This window comes from Temnothorax nylanderi, unplaced genomic scaffold (assembly GCF_030848795.1).
Source record: "Temnothorax nylanderi isolate EJ_2023f unplaced genomic scaffold, tnyl_v1.0 TNYL_tig0864_pilon, whole genome shotgun sequence".
In the NCBI taxonomy this organism is placed as follows: Eukaryota; Metazoa; Arthropoda; class Insecta; order Hymenoptera; family Formicidae; genus Temnothorax; species Temnothorax nylanderi.
The window spans coordinates 6,573-26,297 of NW_027249926.1; the positions used below are offsets into that span (position 1 = coordinate 6,573).

General features: G+C 54.2%; 4 protein-coding genes across 4 annotated transcripts; 1 reads left to right on the forward strand and 3 right to left on the reverse strand.

Annotated features, from left to right (window-relative positions):
• Nucleotides 1-1,173: 1,173 nt before the first annotated feature.
• Nucleotides 1,174-4,406, forward strand: LOC139785692 (uncharacterized). The gene is made up of 2 exons (XM_071724853.1): nt 1,174-3,745; nt 3,909-4,406. Exons 1-2 carry the CDS (start codon nt 3,549-3,551, stop codon nt 4,192-4,194), a joined length of 483 nt encoding a protein of 160 aa, XP_071580954.1. The 5' UTR covers nt 1,174-3,548; the 3' UTR covers nt 4,195-4,406.
• LOC139785687 (stromelysin-1-like) lies at nt 1,308-2,939 on the reverse strand. Its single transcript, XM_071724848.1, has one exon. The coding sequence runs from the start codon at nt 2,937-2,939 to the stop codon at nt 1,308-1,310; it is 1,632 nt and encodes a 543-aa protein (XP_071580949.1).
• Nucleotides 4,407-5,724: 1,318 nt separating the features above from the next.
• On the reverse strand, nt 5,725-6,990 carry LOC139785688 (uncharacterized). Its single transcript, XM_071724849.1, has one exon. The coding sequence runs from the start codon at nt 6,988-6,990 to the stop codon at nt 5,725-5,727; it is 1,266 nt and encodes a 421-aa protein (XP_071580950.1).
• Nucleotides 6,991-14,056: 7,066 nt separating this feature from the next.
• LOC139785689 (uncharacterized) lies at nt 14,057-17,896 on the reverse strand. The gene is made up of 2 exons (XM_071724851.1): nt 16,737-17,896; nt 14,057-16,646 (listed from the first exon to the last, which is right to left on the reverse strand). Exons 1-2 carry the CDS (start codon nt 17,894-17,896, stop codon nt 14,057-14,059), a joined length of 3,750 nt encoding a protein of 1,249 aa, XP_071580952.1.
• Between the last annotated feature and the right edge of the window lie 1,829 nt (nt 17,897-19,725).

Sequence of the window (19,725 nt, forward strand, 5' to 3'; positions counted from 1 at the left end):
TCCCCGCGCGGTGGGATTGGTGAGCGCGCGAAAACACGTTTGAACGTGTTCAAGGCCGTTCTTTTCGCGGGTCCCGATAACCGTTCTTTGTTCTTGTTCGTCTCGGGTCGAAAGTAGTTTCGATCCTTCCCTACGCATCGTAGATGACGCAATCGCGGCGATCGTGGAGTAAGCGGAGTCGGGGGACCTAGGGAGCGCGGGATCGTATCGAGATAGATACGGAAAAGAAAGAGAGAGAACACATATATGAGATATCCGCGTACGAGCGGTAGTTTTTTATTTTGAAAAATAAAATATGTATTTACATACGTCGATACTCGTTTACATTGTTTCTGTGTGTATATATAAATATGTAAACGTGTGTCGTGACGTTCAGGATTTGAAACAAAGCGCGGTAATCTCACAGTCGACGATCTTGTTAGGATCGAAAAACTCGCTTTTCAGTATCGCAGTCTTGGCCGAAGTTCCCGTCTTAATCGCGTTGGCGGCTATCTCCTGATAGCGCGAATACTTCGCGTCGACTTCCTCGATGACCGCGCTCAGCGCCGAGACGATGCGATCGACGCAAAATTGGAAATCGTACAGCGAGAGCAGGGTGGGGAGCGACATTGCCAGACGAGCCGCGTTGGGTAGTTCCATACGCAAGATCGACAGGTTGTTGATCAATCCGAATCGCAGCGTCAGATCTCCGATCGATATCGGCGAGGGGGGGCGGGTTCCATCGACGAGGTTGGATCGCAGACACGCCAATATGTCGTGTTTGCGCTCGAGTAGTCCTTTCCACATATCGAGCGTCAGAGAGATCTCCTTGCCTTGCTTATCTCCCAGGGCGATATCCACGTACGAAGGTGCGGGTATACCGTACCACGGTGACTTAACCGTGACACCGATGGCCAAGTATTTGTAGCCAGTCGTCGTCAGCGGATAACGGGTCGCCAGGATGCGCACCGCAGGCGCGACGACGGGGTTGCGAACGTCGTTGGAGGGGTGAGAGCTGGAACGCGACTCCCGATGATGATGCTGATGATGATCATCCGTCGAGTCGATCCTTCGTCTTTTGCCGTTGTCGTTCACCTCCGAATCCGTCTCGCGAGGGGAAAGATCCCTCAGCGCGGGTCGATCGGCCAACGTCGAGAACATTTCGCACGCGCGTTGCAGTATCGTTCGTTTCTGATTTCTGTTTCGACGCGTCGTATTCAGCTGACGAGGCGATACTGATGCTTTGGCGGGAACACATCGGTATAAGTAGAAAAGTTCTCACTTATATCGCGCGATGTGCGGTGTGGTGCGGGGATTTGCGCAGTCCTCTACTTCCTTCGGCGGACACGGCGATCGTAAAGCTGAACGCCGCCGCCGCCGTCGTCGTCGTCGTCCGAATCGCTCGCCGGTGACGTTAAATCGCCGACGCGTACGATTCGATCGAGAAGATCGCGCAACTGCTGCAACAGTTCGGTCTTAGGGCAGACGATATTCAGCATCCGTAGATCGAATTTACCGGCGGCCGTGACGGTTTTCGTAAATTCGTTGAATCTGTAGAACTGCGTCCGAGTGGTGAAGTACAGATTGCCGTCGACGTATCGGAAGATCGACGTCACGCCGGTCGGTATTCCGGGAAACGTCGCCTCGAGAGGCGTACGTCTGACGACTTTCTTCGTACATTCGTCTATCTCGCCCACCGAGTTACCGTTGTACATCACGAAGGAACGGCCTCTATGGGTGTTTACCGCTCCGTTGAGTTTCGCATCTGCGGGAAATCCGAGTTCTCGCAAGGTCTTCGGCCAATTCGGCCTCAGAGAAAATTCCGGATATTGAACCATGTATACCAAATTATCTACGAACACCATGAGATCACCGGATGGAGACTGATAGGCGGCAGCTATGCGCGTGTAATTGTCGTGAAGAAAGCTCATGTGATTCGACAGGGCTAACGGTCCATTGTACGTCCTGCCGTCCAGATCGATCGACCAAACGTAACGCCCGTACGAAATGTACATTCGATTTTCCAAAATCAATATCGCGTTTACGCGACCAAGGGCGCACAGGTCCGGCGATGGTTGCGGCGGCCGTGACCGCGGTGGCGGCGGTGGCGGCGGCGGCGGCGGCGGCGTCTGTGAGGGCGCGTTCGTCCGTTTTTCACCGTACAAACGTTGAATGTCGAGAATGTCGAATCTGTCGAGCTTAACCGGATACTGCTTGTCGGGCGAGTACGCGAACATCACCGAGGTCTTGCGCTCATTGTGCCCCAATCCGAGAGAGTGACCGATCTCGTGCGTCAGCGTGAAATGCAGGGAAAACGTATTCGGGGAATTTTTACCGACGTGAATATGCCACGGCTCGTCACCGTCGACGTGCACCTCGGAGACGAATCCCGCTTCGTTCGTCGGGAGATACGCGTGGGCCAGCACGTTACCGGGACCGTCGAATTTGGCCGAGCAATTTGGGCCGTTTACGTTGATATTCGTGTTACCGTGACGTCGGGTTCGCCAAGATATTATAATGTCAGGATTCGTTTCGGAGCGTTCGAACGTCAACGCCGAATGTTGCGACCACAGGTCGAACGCGGCCCGCGCGGTATTCAGCTCCTCTTTGGCGGCTACGTAAAAATCCCACGTCAGGTGAGTCCTCGGCCATTTCGATAGACTCGCCGCCGTTCCGTGCTTCAAGATATCTTGGAAACCACATCGCGGTTTACGCATAAATTGCAGCGTTTCGTCGTCGAGCGTTCCATCGCCGGGCAGACCGTAGTATCGTTGAAATTCCTCGATGGCGTTACGAAGAACGTCGTTTCGTCTCTGAGCCGGAAACGCGTCCACATCTTCGGTCAGATATCCGTATTTCCGCAGGTAATCGATCGTATGTGCGTAATTCTCATCCGTGGGATTGACGCACCTCGCGGCGATAAAACACGCGGTTAACGCGATTACGCGCGAGAGCCACATCGTCGAGGGCGAGAGAGAGCGAGAGAAACGGCGGAACTGCGATAACGGCGTTTCGCGATATGAGCGCGATCGCGACGCGCGGCTCACGCGGTGACGCTCGTTGCCGATAGCGCGGACAGGTGGCGGCGGGGTCTCGCGGTGGAAAAAATGCGTCGATTCCGGCGGATGAGTCCGTTTTGATAAAAAAAATTGCATTTTTTCCTCTGTGCAAAGTTTCTAAAAATAGTTTTTTTTATTGCACAATATCCTGCTTTTTTATGGACGATGACGATGCGTCGCGATACGAGCGACTTACATGGGCATGCTCGCTACCGATAGCGCGGACAGGTGGTGGCGGGGGTCTCGGGGTGGAAGAAATGCGTCGACGATTCCGGCGGATGAGTCGGTTTGATTAGAAAAATGCATCTCTTCCTGTGTGCAAAAGGTCAATTTTTTACATAGTTTTAATTACATACGCAATATCCTTTATGATTGCACATCCCTTCTTTGATTCCGCATCCTTCTTCGATAGCGTATCCTCGATGTATATAAGGACTCGAGGCTAGACTCGGGTGTAGTTCGTTCACAGTTTTTCGAGCTAGTGACGTGAAATATTCCTAAGAACACGTAATGGACAAAATATCCAAACTGAAAGGAGTGTGCGAATTGGCGCAAATCCAGGCAACGTCCGTAGCTAGGGCTACGGACGACTTACACGAGGCGGTGCTGCAGCTGCAGCATCGCCTTAGAAATATCGTCGATGGAGCGCCGCCCTGTCTGCAAGTCACGATCCGCGTCGACGAGGACGCACGGATGTTCGATCGAATGTGAGTATGCAAATGTAAAATTATAATGTCATCATATATTCATTTATATATTTATTTGTTTATTTATAAATTCACTTATATATTCAGTTATATATTTATTTATAAATTCACTTATATATATTCATTTATATATAATTATTAATAATATGTATTTTTTGTGAAGAGGACTCATCGGAGCGGTGTTAAAAAAATCCAGGAACCACATGCGTTTGTACGCTGCGAGGATTCGCAGCATGTATCGGGACGCGGCGCGACTCGATTCATCGACGAAGCGTCCCGATACGTGCTGCGACGGCAACGCTGACAACGACAACGAAGACAACAACGACGACGACGACGACGACGAGGAGGATGAGAGCGGTCGCGGCAATATTGATATCAACTTGATTGACGTCGACTTCGAGGACGACGTCGTCGAGGGCTGGCCCTCCGTTTCTAACAAGATATAATATGTAAAAAAATAAAAAATAGTAAATAAGTAGTATATAATATAACATAATATAACATAATATAATATAACATAATATACTATAATATAACATAATATAATATAACATAATATACTATAATATAATAATATAACATAATATAATATAATATAAAGGGGTTAGCTCTCTTCATAATAAATTGGATAAAATTATATTGTTATGTATATAATTATATCAAACAATAAAGATTTTAATGTCATTTATATTATTATAGATAGAAAAAGATTATGTTACAACACCATATGTCAAATATCCTTTCTTTGGTTTCTTCTACTCCTATTTTATATTTCTTTTTAATTCGGTTGAATAAAGCAAACTTTATACGCAATCAAAGATTCATATACGAATTTAGAAATAAGTAGTATATAATATACAAGAATAAATATAATATTGGATGAATATAATATTAAATAAAGATAAATACGTGTGAACAGCAACGAGATTAGACGCTCCCGCCGCCGATATCGCGCTTCCGCTCGACGCTCCCGACTCCGCGCTCATTGACAGTTTCGCGCGCTCGGCGTTATCGTTGCCGTTCTTCTTCTTCGGAGTTCGACGCTCTCGATCGCTTACGCATCACGCTCGTCGCTCGCGCGCTCGACGCTATCGCGCTCGGCGTTATCGAGTACGATTATACGTATGGTGTATGTATGCGAATAATGAATAACTTTCCTCGTTGATTTTACATCAGTTTTTTATTGAATAAAATACAGATAGATAGATTTTTTTATTGAATAAAATATAGATAGATCTTTTTGTTAATGATTACAATATATACATATATAGACGGATGGATACACATTTATATTTGATCCGTGGAGTCGATGCTGGAGAGACACTCGCGTCGCTCGTTCCACCAGTCGCGCAACTTCATCACGTTCTCCATCGCGCAGCACCGTTGATGGCGTCCGCAGCGAAACGTGCGATCGGCGCGAAGAAACTCCAGCCGATCGATGTCTTCGTACTCGGCGTCGATGGTCTCGATCGTCGCGTCGACGTCGCCGAGAATCTCCTCCAGCCACCTCTTCTTCTCGAGGCCTTTCACGTATATTCGCGCGCCGGGCGTCTCTTCTTCCTCGCCCAGGTCGTCGCACACCGCGCGTCGAATAATCGACCTGGCTAGACGATAGTCCACGTCCCCGTCTTTCCAACGGAGACCGTGATGGTTCGCCATCAGCCAGTTGGCCCTTGCTTTTTCGGCGTTCGTGAGCAGGTCCCACTTCATCGGCGCGCGAAACACGTGATGCGCGAGTTCGCGCGTCTCGCTTCGGAGCACGGCTACCTCCTTCGCGACGAATCTGTCGCTCACCACGAATCCCTGCAGGTCGACGAAGATCGTCGTCGCCGCTGCGGCCATCGAGTCGGTGCGCGTCGAACAATTCACGCTCAAACTGCTCGTTCTTAACGGGATCTGAGGAACGATCGAAGGATCCCCGTCTTTATATATATCTCCCGTTTCCGGGGTGTGGTATCCTACAATCGCCATTTCCGCTAGATGATTTTGCGCACCACATTGGTCAGCGGACCGTACTCGATGACGCGATCGTGAACGATGAGACAAAAGGCGGTGGTCTTCGGCGGAACGTTTTCCTTGCATTCGAATTCGATGCGCACGTCCACGGTGGCGCTCTTCACCGCTTCGTTCTGGCGGGAACAATCGATCACCACGAGCGGCGCTACTCGCGCGAAGTCGCGCGGGGAAAAGAGCGCGTCGTCGCGACTGTCCCCGTAGTACGCTCCTCGAAATTTCGCGTACATCTCGTACAGCACGGCGAACTTGTCGCTTTCGAAATCCGCGTTCACGTCGTCGTAGGGATAGAATTCCGAGTTGAGATACAATTTCACGTTGGCGAGCGCGCAATGATCGAACCTCGAGGAGTCCTCCGTGAATTCGTTTCGCCGTCCGGTCTGCAGCGCGAATATGACGTATCGCGGCTTCTCCAACTGCGGCGCGGCTTTCACGGCCCACGAATGCTTGGTCGTGCTCTGCAGCAGAGGAAATTCGTACAGGTCCCAAGAGCGAAAGCCCACGCTCAGAAATCGTCCGCTCTCCAACGTTCGCAAAAGCGACAATTTAGTGACGTCGTTTAACGCCACGTGCGGCATACGCCATTGCACCTTCAGTAGCGTAATTTTAGGATCCTTGGTGGGATCTCTCGGCACGGTTTTTTTCGGATCTACGACGCAGTTGACGTCGTTCCGAGCGCGTATCAGGATAAGTTCGTGTCGCGCGTTTATCACCACGCGTCTGTAGTCCTCGCAGAAACCCAAAAGAATATTCAAAGGTACGCAAAAGTTGAATTGATGGGACGCGTCGTTCAGATTCGATTCGTTCGTCGGATAACTCCATCCGGCGTTCTGCAGTCTCCTGGCTCGTTCGGCGGTCAGCGACGCGTAGTTCTTTATCGTGCTGGTTATGCCGACGTTTCTACACCGGTCGATCTCCACGCCGTCGAGTTCGTATCGAATCTCGTCGAACATAAACGCCACGCAGTTGTTGACCAATTTCGCGTATTGCCTTTGAGCATCCGTCGCTTCCGACGTCGTCGCGCTCGCGCCGTCGTCATAGAGTCGTCCCTCGACGTACAGAAAACTGTCGCACGGCAGCGTATACAGATCCTGTTGCTGTATGGGTATTCGTATCTCGTCGTTGTGCCCGAAAGTCGTGTTCACGTACGGGTTATACGTGTGAGTCTCGATTCCGACGATGCGCTCGTCGAAGATCGGCTCACCGCCGATACTCAGGATGTCGGCCATGGTCTTTCCTTTCGAAGTAGAAACGACGCGTTTCTCACGGCGAGACCCAGCGATCGTAGGAACCTAACGTTGGCGTTGCTGAGAACGGCTCTCTTTCCTCCTCGACCGCCACCACCGCCACCTCTTCTCTTCCTTACGCTTTCGATTACGTCGTAGAACGGACTAGCTCGCTCGTTCGTACAATCCGCGCTCGATCCGTTCAGAACGAGCATCCCTCTCGCTCTCTCTCTTCACGTCGCGGAGATACGCGCGCACACACACACACTAACTGCGGCGACGACGTACGTGCAGTCTAATCGTTATCTCCTCGCCGCGAAAGTCGATCAATCGATCGTTCTGATCCACGATTCGCACCGTGATATCGGTGACGTTTCGCGCGACGATCGGGAGGTAAATGATCTGCGTCGGAGTCTCCGACAGTTTATATCCCGGTGGAACTTTCGGCGCGAATTCGTGTATCGCGTGCACCGAGCGTCCGTTGCTGTACGCTCCCGTGGTGATGCTGCATTCGATGCGAATTATGTTCACGCTCATGACGTCAACGGGGCCGTCGGAAACGTACCATTTGTTCGGTTTTAGGATACGATCGCGCGAGAAACCCAAAAGAGAACCGATGTTGTTCGGTTTTGTAAAATTCACTCTGTAGACGCACTTTATCTCGCTCCTCATGGTATTCTCGTTGGCGCGAAGAGCGAGTACCGTTCTATCGCCGCCGTCATCGTCGTCGTTCTTGCCGTCGTTGTCCCCGTATATGCCATAACCGTCGTCGTCGTCGTCGTCGTCTTCGTCCCCGTATATGCGATAAGCGTCGTCGTTATCGTCGTCGTCGTCCTTCTCCGTTCGTTTATTTTCTTTTACCCGTCCAGCGCCATCGGCCTGCAGTTGTTCTCTCTTCTCTTTCTCTTTCTCTCTCTCGCGGGCGCGACGTTCGCGATGAAGAAGAGCGGCGCGCAAATATCTGCTCACAGCTCGCAGCTCGTACGACCCTTCCGGAACGACGATCTTCCGGTCGTCCTCGCCGAAGTAGAATCGATTGTTCGCCGGCGTAACGTTCGGTATCGAATTGTACGTCTCAAAAGTCGCCAAACCCAGCTCGTACTCGCCGTCGCTCAGATCCAAAGCGGGAAAGTGACTCGCCGTGAGAACGCTGCTGGTTCCGGTTAACGTGAGCGTCAGCGACATCGCGAGAGAACGTCGATCGTTCGCCACCGCTCCCCCAATCGATCTCGCGAAGAAATCGCAGGCACAGCTGTCCGCAGATTCTCTGCTCGAACGTCTGGAACGCGCGACGATTGTACGTCACGATCGCGCTCTCGCCGCCACCGCCGAGATATCGCGCGAGATCCCTCGGCGGACGGAGATTTCCGAACGCGTCGAAGTAGATCGCCGCGTTCCCTTTCTTCGCGTAAGCGACCCAATGCGTGCCCGGACCCGCCGCGTCGTCGAGATTCACGATGCCGCACTCCGCGTGTCGCACCCTCGTCGGCAGAGCGTCGCGCATGAACACCCCACGGAAGAACGGTATGCGTAGGCGACGCGCCGATCGATCGAGCTGCTCGTTCGTCGTGACGCCGTACGGCGGCAGATCCGACGTCGCCGCTAGCGTCGCCTTCTTCCGCGAAATTTTTTTTTTTTTCGGCGATTCTCCTCGCGCCACCTCCGCGCTTCTTATACGGCGTGAGGTACAGCCCGCGACCCTCCATCGCGCGATTGTGTCGCTGCAGTTCCTCGAGTTCCCGTCGCGCCGCTTTGCCGGCGCTCACCGCCTTGGCCACGCCGGCCGCGCCACCGATCAAGGAACCGAGCGCACCCAACATCGGTAGAAAAGGCAAGAAGCCGCCGCGTTTCGCCGTCGGAAGTATCCTCCGCCTCTTCCTCCTCGTCTTCGCGTTTCTCCCCGTTCCTTTCCTCTTTCTTCCTTTTTTCCTTTCCATACCCATGCCCAGTTTCGTCTTCGCTTTCATAGCCGCCCATACGGCCGCCGCGGCGAGTCTCTCACTGACCGCCGAGTCCTTCGCGGTGACGCGCTCGCGCGCCCTCTCGGCGAGCAGTCGATCGGCGACGTGTCGTTCGGCGAGCTCGCCGCTTCGCGAGTACGCTATGTCGTGCTCGCGACACGCCGCGTCCAATGGATTGATGCCTTTGTCGCCGCGCGCTAGTCTCTTCGCTAGACGCGTACCGGGTCCGCAAAACTGATAGCCGGGTATATGCAGCTCGAAGGGAAGAGCGTTTATCGCGCGATCGAGTAGACCGGCGCCGCGCATTCGGTCGCGGTTGCGGGAGGGTTTTTTCTTCTTCTCAATTCGAACGGAACGGTTTCGACGACTCACCGTTCAGAGCGAGCGCGCGGTTGCACTCGTAGCAGTCCTTGACGAGCGGCGGTGGACCGTCTATGTGCGTTCGCTGCCACGGACGATTGTAATGTTCCATACACGAGCGATATCTCTGCACCTCGGGATCCGCTTTTATATGTTCGGGCAAACGGTCCCACAGCAGTTGCACGTATTTCTCAAATTTACGCAACAGAACGATCTTCGGAACGAATTCCAGCTCCTCGGCCGTTAGATCGAGAATATCGCGCTTGTCCGTCAGTAGGATGGGAAACATCTCGATCACCGACGCGCGCGCGAACGATTCGTTGCTTTTGAGATCGAATTTCTACGGATACGACGACGCGCTCGCGCTACTTATACTTGCGCGCGAAGCGTCTGCGCAGGCGCGACGAAACGAAACGACGTCCGTGCTGCCCTCCCCGCCCCGTCGCTCGGGCGCGTTCGTCGCGCGAACGAGCGCGCGCTTGCGGAAAAGACCGAGAGAGAGAGCGAAAGAGAGAGGGCGCAATGCGATTCGTGCGACAGTCGGTGACGATAGGAGTCTCGAATGTGGATCGCAAAACGCAGGCAGGCTCGGGCGCGACCGAGGGAGGAAACGGAGAATCGCGCAGACACGGTCCTCTCTTGCCGAACGTCGTACGCTGCATCATCTGCGGTCCCTCTAACTGCGGTAAGACGAACGTTCTGGTGAGTCTGCTGGAACAAGCGCACGGTCTTCGTTTCGAGAACGTATACGTGTACTCGAAATCTCTGCAACAACCGAAGTATCGATATCTCGAACGATTGTTCGAGCCTATGGAGGAGATCAGCTATCGCGCGTTCTCCGACAATCGCGACGTCGTTCCACCCGACGAGGCGCTTCCCGACTCGGTCTTCGTCTTCGACGACGTGGCCTGCGACAAGCAGGACAGAATGAGGGAGTACTTTTCTATGGGTCGACATTCGAATATCGATTGCTTCTATCTCTGTCAGACGTACGCCAAAATACCGAAACATCTCGTGCGCGATAACGCAAATCTGTTGATCCTGTTCAGGCAGGACGGCACCAATCTGCGGCACGTGTACGACGATCACGTGAACATCGACATGTCGTACGACGAGTTTCGCGCCTTCTGTCGCGAGTGTTGGCGACGCACCTACGGTTTCGCCGTGATAGACAAGGACAGCGCGTTGCGAGGCGGACGGTACAGACGGGGGTTCCACGACTTCGCCGTGCTGTAGAGCCGATCAGTGCGCTTCGCCGAACGACGCGAGTATGAGCGCGATCGCGGAAGAGAGGACCGCGCGAGAGATAGCCAAAACGCGCGCCTCGATTCGCAGGAAGTACGCCGCTCTCAGGGTCGGAAAAATGGAGAGCGAGATCGCTCTGGAAAAGAGGTACGAGCCCATCGTCAAACCTCTGAAACGGCTCGCCGATGACGCGGACCGCAGGGGTAAAGGACCGGGGAGGATTGACGACGACGACGACGACGGCAGCTTTACGCTCGCGAGAAAGATGAAAACGACGAAGAGAGCGAAGAAGGATAGTGACTACGGCGGCGACGACGACGACGACGATGCAGGCGCCGACCTGGAGCGCGATTACGGGGAGGACGACGACGTATTCACGCCAATAAGGACAACGACGACCGCGGGAAAAAAAGGAGAGTCGCGTCCAGCACGGTTGAGTTCGGCTCCCGCGACGACTATCGCGAGCTCCACGCCGATCCACGCCGATTCGGTCCGGTTTTTACCCAGAGAACACGAGATCGTCTCGGAGACTACGACTCCACCCCCCGCGCTAGAGACGTCCGTCAGGGAGTCTTTGAGCACGGTGGAAGGTCGCGACGCTCTGAATAGCCAACTAGGACCGTTAGGGCGGGAGTACGTGGGCGCTCTTCTGAGCGGCGACAGTAAAAAGGAGATCGACCACGTCTACGGAGTGTATCTCGGCGAGCACGGCACGATGCTGGGTAACAAGCGATTTGACGTGGCCCCGGATGACTCCGTGATCATCGACGGTGTACGGTACAAGGGCACGCGCGGTCTGTACGAGTTGATCTTCATGCGAATTCCCAACGCTCGCGTCTACACGGAGAAGGACAAACGAACGTACAGGAGTATACTTTTCGCCACCAGCGCTCACAAACGCGGTCGCAGCGCCGGCATGCCCGTCAAGGGTAACAGGGGACACAAGTACACAAAAATAATAGCGCCGCTCGTACACCCGTCTCACACAGTTGGGACTACGAAGGGCGCCGGACTACCGTCGGCCATGCGACTGACCGACAACGCGATCGATTACGTTCACTGGGACGATCCCAACGAGCTGGTCGATCGACTTCGACTGCTAGACGCTTCTCGTCGGGCCGGCAACAACGCTCACGACAACGAAATTCTGTCGATAATCGAGGAACTTCGCGAGGCCGGTTTCGTCGTAAATTGATCGGTCGCGTCGATCGCGACGGCAGTACGTATCGCGCGCTCTCCAGCGCCTCCCCCGCGCGCGCGCGATGTCCGTGAACAAATTCGGTATGTCTCTGACAAATCGGAGCAACGGGGACGGAATCGACGGTGCGTCCACGGTGCGATTACGCTCCTCGATCGAATCCCTGCGTAACTACACGCGCAACAACGCGCTCTTTATGAGCGAGGGTTCCTACGACGCGAGGGAGCGCAAGATACGGCGGGTAGCCGCGCCGGAGATCGACACCGACGCGACGAACAAGAGCTACGTCGAGGACGCGATCGGACGATCGAAGAGAGGCGCGACCGAAGAATTGACAGGCGAAATAGCGGCGGTGAGGAACGACGCGCTTCTCTCGAATCGAAACTCTTACGACGCGCGGGATCGCAAGATACGGCGGGTAGCCGCGCCGGAGGTCGGCACCGACGCGACGAACAAGAGCTACGTAGAGGGCGCGATCGGGCGGCTCAAGAGCGTCGTGATCGAAGAGATCAAGAAGAACGACGCGACGCTGAGGAACGACGCGCTCCGCTTGAGTCAGGGCTCTTACCACGCGAGGGAGCGCAAGATACGAGGGGTAGCCGCGCCGGAGGTCGACACCGACGCGACGAACAAGAGCTACGTAGAGGGCGCGATCGGGCGACTCAAGAGCGTCGTGATCGAAGAGATCAAGAAGAACGACGCGACGGAAGAATTGAGAGGCGGAATCGCGACGCTGAAGAACGACGCGCTCCGTTTGAACGAGGATTCCTACGACGCGTCGGAGCGCAAGATACGACGCGTGGCCGCGCCGGAGTTCGACACCGACGCGACGAACAGGAGTTACGTGGAGGACGCGATCGAACGGTTCAAGAGCGCCGTGATCGAAGAGATCGAGAAGAAGAAAACCGTCGATCGAGAGTTCACGGGCGTCATCGTGACAAACGCGAACCAGGGTTTGAGAGACGAAATCGCGAGGTTTCGAAACGACGCGCTTCTCTTGCGCGAAGATTCGTACGACGCGTCGGAGCGCAAGATACGACGCGTGGCCGCGCCGGAGGTCGGCACCGACGCGACAAACATGGGCTACGTCGAGGGAGCGATCGCGGATCTCAGAAAAAACTTCAGAGATCTGATAAGAGAATTTAGAAGCCAGTTCGTAACTGTGAGGAATACCGTGGATAAGCACGAAATCCAGATCGCCAAAATTCTGAGTATATTGAACCTTCTTGAGCAATGAGCGTGGAAAAACGGAGACTCGTGGAGGAATTGCACGCGCCGGCGCGAAAAAACTTTCCTCGCCGCCGCGTCGTGGTGCGCGGTTACGACGACCTGTGGCAGGCCGACGTGGTCGAGATGCGTCCCTATTCGCGCGAAAACGCGGGTCACAATTACATTCTGACGGTCATCGATGTGCTGAGCAAGTACGCCTGGGCGATCCCGCTCAAGACTAAGAGCGGAAAGGAGGTCGCGACGGCTCTCGGAAAGATCTTTCGCGAGGACGCGCGTCACCCTAGGAATCTGCAAACGGACAAAGGAAAGGAATTCTACAACGCCGACGCGCGCAAAATCTTCGACGCGCGCAAGGTGAATCACTACTCCACGTATTCGGTGATGAAAGCGTCGGTGGTGGAGAGATTCAATCGCACGTTGAAAAACGACATGTGGAAGCTCTTCACGCTCCAGGGATCGTACAGATGGATAGACTCGCTGCCGCGCCTCTTGTCGAATTACAATCGTCGCAGACACAGAACGATCGGAATGCGTCCGGCGGACGTGACGCCCACCGTCGCCGAAAAACTGTTGCGCACGGTGTACAGTCGCGCGAAGATCGCCGCGCCGGCGAGATTTCGAGTCGACGATCCGGTGCGCGTGAGCAAATTCAAAACGATCTTCGAAAAGGGCTACACTCCCAATTGGACCACCGAGATATTTCGCGTAGCCAAAGTACAAAGGACCAATCCCGTTACGTATCTGCTGAAAGACGTTCGCGGAGAAGCGATAGCCGGAGGATTCTACGAACACGAGTTGCTGCGCGTCTCCAATCCCGACGTCTATCTCGTGGAAAAAGTCCTGCGTAAGCGCGGCAATCGAGCGTACGTGAAGTGGCTGGGGATGGACAGTTCGCACAATTCCTGGATAGATAAGGCGTCTGTATTGTAACAGAAATAATTAGACATTTGTAAATACGCGCAACGTGTATTTTATTGTTAATAAAAAATTTACACATTCATTGGTTTGTTTCTTACGTACTATTAATTTTTCTACGATAAAACAGTTTTAGAAAGCGCATGATATTGTTTCTTTTTTACAACCGTATTCCGTAATGTCCCCACGGAAGCGTTTCCTCGCTGTCCAACGTCACGTATCGCTTATCGTCGTGCGGACTGAGAGCTAGTTTTTGCTCCGACACGGTGTAAACCTCGTGCAACGTCGAGCGTATGCACGACTGGCGCGTCCTCAGCTCGCGCGCGTCCCGCAGGCACGCCACGTAATCCTCGAACGTGATCCTCTTAGCGACTACGTTTCTTTTAACACCCTTTATTCTCTTGGTGTCGTCGTGTCCGAGTACCCTGTAGGTGTACATCTTCGCCCTGAGGCCCACGAACTCCGTCATGATCGCGCCGTTGTTCTCGTCCTTCATCAGACCGGGCACCTTCTTGTTGACGCGCGGCATACCGTGCGCGTTATTCTCCGCGTAATCGCTCGTGTCGAACCTGTCTATGTCGCGTCTCATACGCTCGTACGCGTCTTCGCACTCCAGCGAATAGATCAGACTATCGGTATCCGTGTAAAGAATTCGACACCGGTCGCGATAGAGCGGCGCCATGTAGTCGTAGTGAAACTCGTAGAGACGCGTCTTGGATATCTCGAGAATACACATACCCACGTAGACCGGCTTGTTGAATTTTACCTCGAGCTTCCGCAGCTCGATCGCGACCAGATTCTCCGAGAAGACGCTTCTACTGTGAAAGTTCGGCTTAGCGATCAACGCCTCCGCGCCGTATCTCCCGTCCCATCGCGTCACGAGACGCACGTCCACGTGAGCGCGCACGTTCTCCATCGTTTTGCCGAAGACGGCATTGTTCATGAGTTTGTACATGTTCCGTTCGAACTCGTTGCTCGCGCGCGTCCTGAACGTCGTGTTCAGCTCGATGTAGCCGCGAAGCCACGGTGACTGGGCGAATCGCAGCACTCGACGAACGCGAGTCAGACGCAAACCTAGTCGCAGACATTGCTGCAGGTTTCGATAGTGCGTCACGTAGCGCGATTTGTCGTAGAGAGTAGCGAGCAGTTTCTCCTGCCGCTTACCGGGCGGTTTATCGCGCGTCGGGCACAGCGGCAGGTCCGCGTGGGCGTCGTGCAGTTCCGGCGGATACTCGAGATCCACCTCCAGAATGTAACCGACCTCGCTGTCCGTCGGCACGGTCGTCACGTCGAAATTCTCGGGGTCGTCGAGCCACTGGAAATTCGCGTACGGCAGTGATTCGCCCATAGCCCAACCGTACAGATTGTTCACGTCGTAATACATGAGATACGTAGTGGGCTGGGACGAGTCGTACGTCGGTACGTGCCTGTTGTTGGCTCGCGCGTACCTGAGCGAACATTGACTGAGGCCACCGCGTATTCCGCGTTCCACGAACATCGCCATGTCGATGTCGGTGAGCAGCTCGAAACGCACGCCGGTGTACCTCAACATGGCGTCCCACGTGTACCCCGGCAATGTATAATAATACGCGGGATCCAGCCCATAACTCGCTAAACACGTGTCCCGAAAATTTTCAAAGATATCCGCCAGAAGAAGCACGTCGGTCTTGAGATACAGATCGCTGTACTCGCCGAGATCCCGCACGCGAAAACGTCGCCAGACCCTCGTCGCGTGCTCGTAATCGCTCTCGCTCGCGGTCTCGTCGGTCAGGGAGCTGTAAAAGACCTCGCGCGGCGGAAGCTCGGTCTCCCGCAGTTTGTCCTCGCTGTCGACGTACTCGTACGGAAATACTCCCTTGCGAGTGAGCAGATCGAGATCCTCCGTGCTCAATTCCGCGTTCTCCGAGCGCGTTATTCTCAGCTTGTCCTTGTCCAGATAGGACGCCAGGGTTACGAGACTCGCGGCTAAAAATTTGTACGAGTCTACGAATCGAAGCTTCACGAGTCGATTCCACACCCCATCCGTTTGCGTCTCCTTAACGGTCTTCGAGAAAGATATGTAATTTTCCTTCGTAAGCGGCAGGAGTTCGACCCCACCCTCGAATTCGTTCGCGATTTTCTCGATGATAAAGTGCGCGTCGTAACCCGACAGATTGTGGAAGAACACGGGAATCACGTACACGTTTCTGTAATTCAGATTGCAACGAGAATGCGCCGGACCTCTGTACCGTCCGTTTAGATGACAGTGATCTCGCACGCGCTTGTCCTCCGGTTGGAACGCTTTCCGACACACGTGACAATGCGTCGCGCGCCAAAATTCGAGTTTCTCGTCCTCCGTAAGTTCTACCATCGATATATTGGTGGAGAATTTACTCTTTGCGTGACCTGCGAGAACGCGAAGCTCGTTCACGAACCACGAAACGCAGTCGTCGCCGCGACGATATCTGTACGTGGACACGGTATCGTCGTAGGTGCAGCACAGATAGTAGCCCAGGCTGAACGGTACGTGACGCTGATAAGCGTATCTTTTCGTTCTCGCGCCTTCTTCGGCATTCTCCCTCTCCCGCTGTTCGAGAAGACACTCCAGATCCGCGTACACCACGAAGGGGAGTCGCTCCTTTCTGTCGTGATTGTCGAACGACAGCCACTTATCGTCCTCGTTCGGAAGAACGATGGCGCAGTCGTTCATTCGGCCGCAGTCGACGCTGTGAGCGGCCAACTTTTCGCGCGTATAGAAATAGTGTAGACATCTGCGAAGTACAATAACATGCGTGCGATTACTATGCGTACATAAAATAACACCGCGTCGTTTCCTTATTCCTCAGGTTTTTTTTACTTACCGATCGCAAACGTGCTTCGCGCACCGTTTCACGGTCAATTGCGAATTCACCAATCGCGACAGATTCTTTATCCAGGCGAAATGGCCCCTGTTGACACCGCGTAGCGTATCGCGCAGATACAGGAGATTTACGTGTCTATCCCTCTTATCGTCGGTTAACCGCAGAGGCACGATCGCGTTGCGGTCGGCGCCCCGTCCGAACTTATCTTTTTTTTCGATTCCTTCCCGAGTTGTAAATACGTTGATCGATACGTCGTTTTGACGTTCGAACTTTCCGATCTGTTTCAGATCTATGGGAAACTTGATCCCGTCGAGATTCAGCACCGTCGCGTAATCGGGATACGAGCAGCATCGTTCCGCGTTGTGCTTGGCGGGGTACAGAGCCGCGACCACCGCACGCGCGAAACACGTGTCGTTCTCCGACAGCACGTTGACCACCGCCTGTTTAAGTCTTATACCTAGCGGTATCTTCATCCAACATCCCACGCGCATGGGATTACACTTGTTCACGTTCACCGTTAAGTTGAGTATTCGCGACAACGCCCATCCGCTGTCGCGTTCCTGAAATTCGTCCAACGCCGCTAGAATCGCGTCGCGCACGTGCTTTTCGTACCACTCGCCCAGATCGGACCCTCGGAGGAGCTGTTCGTTCCGCGTAGCGATACTCTTCACATCGGTCTTAACGTCCGCTACGAATTCCCCATTGAATATGACATTGACCTTCAGACACACGTGTCTGTTCAGATTATCCTGCACTTTTTCGAGCACGGTGCCCTTCGCATCCTCGAGAAATCGCGCTGGTTCGATGTACGTAGAGTTCGTCACAGCGCCGGTGAGTACGCGACTTTGGAACGCCGTATCGATCTCGACCCACGAAAATCCCCCGCTAACACCGCTGCTGCTACCGCCGCCCCCACCATCCAGACCGGCACCTACGACGCGTTCGAATCGTCGGCGCAGATCCTCCCTCGAACCTTCCAATCGCGCTATTCGAGCCACCAGAGCGTTCACGGCTCCCGTGTTTCCTCGCCCCCCAGATCGTCTGACTCGACAACTCTCCCGCAAGAGCCGGAGACACTCGTCGCATCGTCGTCCCCACGCGCGGTACCCGTCCGCGTCGCGGACGTCCGCGGCGAGCAACTCGTCGCACTGTTCCTGCATCCTATCCAGAAGGGCCTTTCACCCTCGGGAACACCGAATTTCACTCGATCGAACAGACGACGAGACCTGTAGGTGTGAATCCTACGTATCTTCTCTCCTCCGTCCACCGTCTGATAGTAAAGATAATACTCGAGCGGCAGGCAACGCATATAATCCTTCGCCCTACCGGAGTTTGCCATTGTCGTCTCTATCCACGCTCGCTCGCGCGCAGTTCGCGCCCCGGTCTCCCTTCGCAGATGATGAGTCGCCAGATTCCATCGCGCGTCCTCCTTCGCCACCGACGCGCATACGTTTGACGGCAACGACGCGTCGACTCTCGCCGATTCGTCGTCCGAATCGGACGAAAACCTGGGCATGGACTCGTAACAGCGCAGTTCGCCGTCCGATTCCTCGGACGAGGGATAACGGCGATCGTTCATTCGCGAGTACGCATCACTAATATAATGCTACATTAGCTCCATTAACACATCGAAATTAACACCAACTACATCCCCGGCATCGTCGCGTATGTTTAGTCTTTCCTTAAGTATATAATGTCGGTGAGATCGACAATCGGCGATTCCAATTTCGCGACGGATCAGATATCTCGTTACGTCGACGCGCCGCGGATCCCCATTCCTCCCGAACGGTTCACTAACTTTTACGATCGGTTTTCCGATTTTAGAATTGAACACCGGTTTGCAAAGTTCTGCGTATTCGCCGCTCATACCACGTTAGAAGAAAAAAACCCACATTAACTTATCCCGTTCCGATGCGCTTTACGCCGTCGCGCCAATTCATTTTATACTCGTTCGGTATCTCAACGGTGGATGTACCTACAGGATACACCCTTCCGGGAAGGGGACATCCGCTGTTATCTCAACGGAGGATGTACCTACAGGATACACCCTTCCGGGAAGGGGACATCCGCTCGCCGCATCCTGCGAAAAAAACAAAAGGAGGAACTGACAAGAGCGACCTCGAACGAGTTCGAACGCGCGCGATGATAACATTATTCGCGATGACGCGCGAATCGGGGCGGATTTCCGCTCGCGGTCGATAACGCGGTCGATAACGCCGATCCGAGCGCCCTCTCGGAGCGTCCGGGAACGACGATCCTCCCCACCCCCGGTGGCATCCCTGCGGCGCGAATTTCCCCGTCACCCGCCTAGGGAATTTCGGTCTTTGAGGTTACCGCATGGTGGCAACACTGCGGCGCGAACTTCCCCATCACCCCGCCTAGGGACAGGTGTTCCCACAAAATACTCGCTTCTGATTGGACAGCCTCGAGTCTTCGTACCGCGATCTGATTGGTCAGCGATACACCTTTGTCCAATTCCAGGGGAATGTTTGTTCGGTTACAGGGGAAATTCCCCCGCACACCTGTCCCCCTCACCCCCCTGGATCTGATTGGACGGCGATACACCTTTGTCCAGTTCCAGGGGAATGTTTGTCCAGTTACAGGGGAAAATCCCCCCGCACACCTGTCCCCCTCACCCCCCTGGATCTGATTGGACGGCGATACACCTTTGTCCAGTTCCAGGGGAATGTTTGTCCAGTTACAGGGGAAATTCCCCCCGCACACCTGTCCCCCTCACCCCCCCTGTTACCCCTTGCACCTGTCCACCCTTCACCCCCCCTCGCCCATCCCCACCCCATGCTCCCCCCTCGCCCCCCTCGCCCATCTCTTATGGCGTTCCCCCCGCGGGCGCGCGTCCCCCCCCGCTTCCCCTCGGTTGTACCTGAGTGCGCTGAGTACTGTTATTGGTCTACTGTCATATAAGATTATATATGATCAGATCATAATGTTGCATCTCAAAGTATCCGATAGATGGCATCCGACGGAATCT